The sequence below is a fragment of the Eimeria maxima genome, genomic scaffold (assembly GCF_000499605.1).
Source record: "Eimeria maxima Weybridge genomic scaffold, Emw_scaff1043, whole genome shotgun sequence".
NCBI lineage: Eukaryota > Apicomplexa > Conoidasida > Eucoccidiorida > Eimeriidae > Eimeria > Eimeria maxima.
In genome coordinates, this window is record NW_013563379.1 from 1570 (window position 1) to 7577 (window position 6008).

Sequence of the window (6008 nt, forward strand, 5' to 3'; positions counted from 1 at the left end):
TACCCCTATTCCTCCTTCTCATACATTATAGGTGTTTAGGGTTTAGGGTTTAGGGTTTAGGGTTTAGCTGCTTAGACTGTTAGCTGCATGCAGTAGTCCCTCTTAATAGCAACACCTATAGCAACAGCTAATTAGCAACAAAATACTAGGGGCCCCCCTTGGGGGCCCCCCATGGGGGCCCCACTTAGGGTTCCCGTTTAAGGGCTCCTCTTAAGGAACCCTCTTAAGTGCGCTCTTAGGGGGCCCCCCTCTGGGGGCCCCTATGGGGGCCCCCAGAGGGGCCCCCTGAGGAGGGGCCCCTGAGGGTACGAGAGGCTTTGTGGGGTTGTTCGTTTGCTTTATTTTATGCTATATTGAAGAAATAAATATTTTATTTTTATTTATTTAATTGTTTATTTATTTATTTGTTTATTTAGAGGGTTTAGGGTTTAGGGTTTAGGGTTTAGGGTTTAGGGTTTAGAATGCTTGCGAGTTCTACGCTTTACTCGTGTTTAATGATTTAATTTAATTAATTAAATTAAATAAATAAATAAATTAATTAATTAATTTAATTAAACATAATTAATTTTATCCTTTTTTTTATCTTTTCCTTCCTTCTTGATGAGCAAAGAGGAGCAACAAAACCCTAAACCCTCCATAGGGAAGGTAGGGGGGCCCCTCCTTGAGGGTTTAAAGCAGCAGCAGCAGCAGCACCTGAGGGGGCCCCTCAGCAGCACATTTAATATAGTTAATGCAGCAAAGGACCCTCTCTCCCTCTTAACCAAGGGAGAGGGGCCCCTGGGGGCCCCTGGAGGCAGCAACAGCCAGGAAGAACTATACCTCCTCCTCCTCGCCTTCGTCAAAGTAGGGTTTAGGGTTTAGGGTTTAGGGTTTTGGGGGAATTGGGGTTTGGGGCTGCTGGCTGACGACTGTGTATGCTATACCCCCATGATTTAGGGTTTAGGGTTTAGGGTTTAGGGTTTAGGGTTTGTGTTTCTGCTGCTGCAGCAAAGCTGCTGCAGTACAGCATGGAGAGAACACGTATCTACGGATAAGGAGTCGCAGCAGCAACTGCTGCAGCTGCTGCAGCTGCTGCTGAATCAGTTAGGTGCTGCAGTTGCTGCTGCTGCTGCTGCTGCTGACGGTGGCAGCTGCGGAGATGCTGCTGCTGCAGAAACGTCTGTGGGTACCTCCTGCAGCAGCAACAGCAGCAACAGCAGCAGCAGAGAGAGCAGCAACAGCAGCAACAGCAGCAGCAGCAGCAGCAAAGATGTTGCTGTTGTTGCTGCTGCTGCTGTATTAAGTGTATACGTCCGTCTGCTGCGTAACTTTTGCTGCTCTCCTCTCTTCTTACAAACCCTAATTAATTATAAATATTTAGATCGTCTTCTTTCTGACTCCCATGTAAACCCTAAACCCTAAACCCTAAACCCTAATTTTACATCAGCTGCTGACAAGCGCACACGCCACAGCAGAGCGTGTAAGGAACCTTTAGGGTTTAGGGTTTAGGGTTTGGTGTGTGTTTTGCAGGTTGTGGAGGTTTGCAGCATTGCTTCTGATCTTCTATCCGGACCGCATGCAGCAGAAGCAGCAGCAGCAGCAGCAGATACAGCAGTAGCAGCAGCAACCGAACCAACAGCAGCAGCAGCAGCAGCAAGCAAGAATCCTTGGTTTGCTGTTCCTTACCTCTGTGCAGAGGCGCTGCTGCTGCCGAAGTCGCTGCTGCAGCTGCTATGCAATGCAGCAGCAGCAGCAGCACAGTCATCTTCTGCTGCTGACACCTCCGGTGCTGCACTGCAGCAGCAGCAGCAGCAGCAGCAACAGCAGCAGCAGGAGCAGCAGCAGCAGCAGCAGCAGCAGATATGGAAAGCTGTGGGGCGTCTACGACTTCTTGAGCTCACCTTGTGCTCTGGTAAGAAAATACATTACTGCTGCTGCTGCTGCTGCTGCTATTGCTGCTGCTCCTGCTAGTGCTGGTCCTGCTGCTAATGCTACTGCTGCTGCTGCTGCTGCTGCTGCTGCTGCTGCTGTGCTGCAGTATCCTGTGAGTATTCTTTTTCTTTATTACATCTTCTCTTTGGTTATAACAAACATACAACAAACATATTCACGGAAGAATCCTTTCTTGAGGTATTGCTGCTGCTGCTGCTGCTGCTGCTGTTGCTGCTGCTGCTGCTACTGTTGCTGCTGTTGTTGCTGCTGCTGGGGAGTATTCCGTTGGTGCTGCTGTTAGTGCTGTTGCTCGAGGTATCTATTCTATTGCTCCTGCTGCTGTTGCTGCTGTTGCTGCTGTTGCTGCTGTTGCTGTTGCTGCTGCAGCTGCTGGCGGCTTTGTTCTTCATGGCCTTACAAGAGGCACAGAGCCAAAAGGAAGGAGGGGAAGAAGAAGCAGGGGGCCCCCCTGGGGGCCGTTCAGGGGGCCCCTCTGGGGGGCCCCCAGGAGAGATGGGAGAATGGGTATCCCTTTTTTGTTATAGTTTATTATGCCATGGTAAAGGTGTTGCTTTCCTTGAACTCCTTCAGTACTCAATGCAGTAAGTTCTGAGGGTTTAGGGTTTAGGGTTTAGGGTTTAGGGTTTATGAGGGTTGAGGGTTTAGGGTCCGGTAGTAAGGTTAAGGAGATACTAGGGTTTAGGGTTTACTGCGGTTTAGCCTGTTCTAGGGTTTAGGGTTTCCTCTCATGACATAGGAACTGCTAGGGTTTAGGGTGTGCAAGAGTTTAGCGTTTAGGGTTTAGGGTTTAGGGTTTAGGGTTTAGGGTTTGTTGTATACAGCGCCATGACGGTAGATGTATTTGAGCTTTTCTCTCTTGCACTGCTAAACCCTGTAAACCCTAATCAGCAAAAGATGACAGCAGCAGCAAGACGTCGCTTCTCCTTCCTGCTGCAGCAGCTGCAGCAGAAGCTAGCAGCAGCAGCAAAGGGGCCCCTCCCCCTTTATCTCCTTCGTATATCCTCTGCCCTCCTTAAGGAAGAATGCAGCAAACCCGAGGCCCCTGGCAGACTTGTAATGGTGCATAAACCCTAAACCCTAAACCCTAAACCCTAATTGTACCTTGGTGCCTAGCATATCTGCTGTGCTCACGTCCCTAGGGTTTAGGGTTTAGGGTTTAGGGTTTAGGGTTTAGGGTTTAGGGTTTAGGGTTTAGGGTTTGTGCTCAGGCTGTAGGTACCTCTGCCCCTATATTAAAATTTCTTAGGGAGCAGCTGGAGGCAGCAATAAGGGGAATACATGAACTGCAGCAGGCGCAGCGTCTGTACTTTAAGGAAGCAGCAGCAGCAGCAGCAGCTTCCACACCAGCAGCAGCATCAGCAGCAGCAGCTTCCACAGCAGCAGAAGCAGGAGCAGCAGCAGCAGCAGGAGCAGCAGCAGCAGCAGCAGCAGCAGATAAGGATGGCTTCTTCCGTTTTGTATGCGAAATAACACAACAAAAGAAAGAAAGAGAGGCTGCTATTCCTGGCCATCCTCAGCAGCAGCAGCAACAGCAGCAACAGCAGCAGCAACAGCAGCAGCAGCTGCTGCAGCAGCAGCAGTTTGATTTGCTGCACTTCTCTGTGTCTGATTCTCCTTCTCCTTCTTCTCTCATTAAAAGTTGGCGGGACAAAGTGCTCAACACTCCCCGGCCCGTCAGCAGCAGCAGCAGCAACAGCAGCAGCAGCAACAGCAGCAGCAGCAGCAGCAGCAGGAGCAGCAGCAGCAGCAGACCGGGTTCATCAAGAGGACTACCTAGTTGGATAGCCGTCAATGAATTGCTGCAACATCTAATCACTTTCCTCTCTCATGTTGCAGAGGCAGTACAGATAGCAGCAGCAGCAGCAGCAGCAGCAGGTCCTGCAGCAGCAGCAGCAGCAGCAGCAACAGCAGCAGAGGATAAGGAGATAAAAGAGCAGCAAATGCTGCTAGGGTTAACTATGGTACAGCTGCTGCGTCTCTATCAGCAGCAGCACGTCCTCTCTTTGCTGGCAGCAAAAGAGAGAGAGAAGAAGCAAGATGTGCTGCTGCTGCAGCAGCAGCAGCAGAAGCTAATGCTGCTGCAGCAACGACAACAACAGCAGCAGCAACAGCAGCAACAGCAGCAGCAGCATAAGCTTCCTCAGCCGCAGCAAGGAGATGAGGAAGTGTGGCAGCTGCTGCGTTGGAGTGTATGTACAGCTCCTTTGCTGCGCTCTCTTGCTAATCTTGCTGCTGCTGCTGCTGCAACAAAAGAAGCTGTTATACAGGCCAATGGTTAGTCTGCTGCTGCTGCTGCTGCTGCTGCATTTGTTGTTGTTGCTGCTGCTGCAGGTGTTGTTGCTGCTGCAACACTTGTTGCTTCTGTTGTTGTTGTTGTTGCTGTTGATGCTGCTGCTGCTTGTGATGGTGTCCAGGCAGCAGCAGCAGCAGCAGCTGCTGCTGCTGCTGCTCTTTTGCTGCAGCAAGACTGCTGCATGCATGCATTTATGTTGCATGCGCTGCAGCAATGCCAATGCTGCTAACATTTAAGGGTTTTGATGAAGCATCGCCCTTCTCTCGTGAGGCAGCAACCTTCGTAAGTTAGGGTTTAGGGTTTAGGGTTTAGGGTTTAGGGTTTAGATTTTGTTAAGGATATTTATATTGAGGGTTTAGGGTTTACCGTTGTCTTGTAATTGCTTGATAGCTAGCTGTCATGGCTGCTGCTGCTGCTGCTGCTGCTGTTGCACTTGCTGCTGCTCCTGTTGCTGCTGCTGCTGCTGCCGCTGCTGCCGCTGCTGCTGTGGGGTGCTGCAGGCTCTAAAGGTATTGTCAACCCCGGAGAAAAGGGTTGAGTAAACATTTGCTGCTGCGTGCTGCAGCAATGCTGCAGCAGCAACAGCTGCTGCTGCTGCTGCCGCTGCTGCACCAGCAGGAGCAGCAGCAGCAGCACCATATTTTGTTTGAATAAGAACCAACAAACGGATATTTTATTATTTAAATAAAAAAATAAATAATGCATGCGGTACTCATTTGTTGCTAAGCTGCATGCAAACAAAGCATTTTAGGGTTTAGGGTTTAGGGTTTAGGGTTTAGGGTTTAGGTTCCTTGCATTGTATGACTGCTAGTCGTAAGAACAACAAGTATTTATGTATAAAAGTATATAAATATATAAATAATAATAAATAAAATAAAATAAGGATATATTATTATATTTAATTATCCTTTTTTATAAAGAAATAAATAAAAAATAAACACTTTTTTCCCTCTTTTTCTTCTTATTCATGTTTTGCTGCATTTCTCGGGTGTATAGGCAGCTCATGAATTAATGATGAATATTTATAATTATTATTTATTCATTATTTATAAATTATAAATTAAATTGAATTAAATTAAATTAAATTAAATAATCTTTTTCTTTAATTTATTTATTTTATTTATTTTATTTTATTTATTTTCCTTTTTATTTCCTTCTCTTTTTCTTCTTTTTCTTATTCATATAAGTTGCACAAGAAATAAATATCCTTCTCCTTTTTTTCCTCTATTTTTTTCTTTTGTTTAATTTATTTATTTAATTAATTAGTATTAATAAATAATATATATATTATTTATTATTTTATTTATTTATTTATTTTATTTACCTAAAAAAATGCATAAAAAATTTCTTTTTTCTTTTTTTTTCTTCTTTTTATTTCTTATGCCATCTTTTGCTACTCGTCTTCTTATGCAATCCCAAGAAAAAAACAGGTAAATTAAATTAATTAAAAAAAGGAATAAAATAAAATAAAATAAAGAATATATAAATAAATAAATAAACAAATAAATAAATAAATAAATAGAATAAAAAGAGTACTAAAAATAATTATAAATAGAGCTCCCTATACACCTGAATATTCATTTGTTATTAATTAAATAAATAATATAAATAATCCCTTAATATATATATAATTAATAAATAATTAAATATAAATATATATTTATTTATTTATATTTATTTATTTATTTATTTATTTATTTATTTATTTATTTATTTATTTATTTATTTATTTATTTAGTATAAAAATAGATCCTACTGTACAACAATTAAAAGAAATGATAAA

At 44.1% G+C, this 6008-nt stretch overlaps 1 protein-coding gene across 1 annotated transcript; it reads left to right on the top strand.

The window, feature by feature from the left end:
- Positions 1-1138: 1138 nt before the first annotated feature.
- On the top strand, positions 1139-4211 carry EMWEY_00047710 (hypothetical protein, conserved; the record flags this gene model as incomplete). Its single annotated transcript, XM_013477226.1, has 5 exons — positions 1139-1165; positions 1510-1891; positions 2333-2513; positions 2754-2991; positions 3141-4211. The coding sequence occupies 5 exons, from the start codon at positions 1139-1141 to the stop codon at positions 4209-4211; spliced, it is 1899 nt and encodes a 632-aa protein (XP_013332680.1).
- Positions 4212-6008: the final 1797 nt, after the last annotated feature.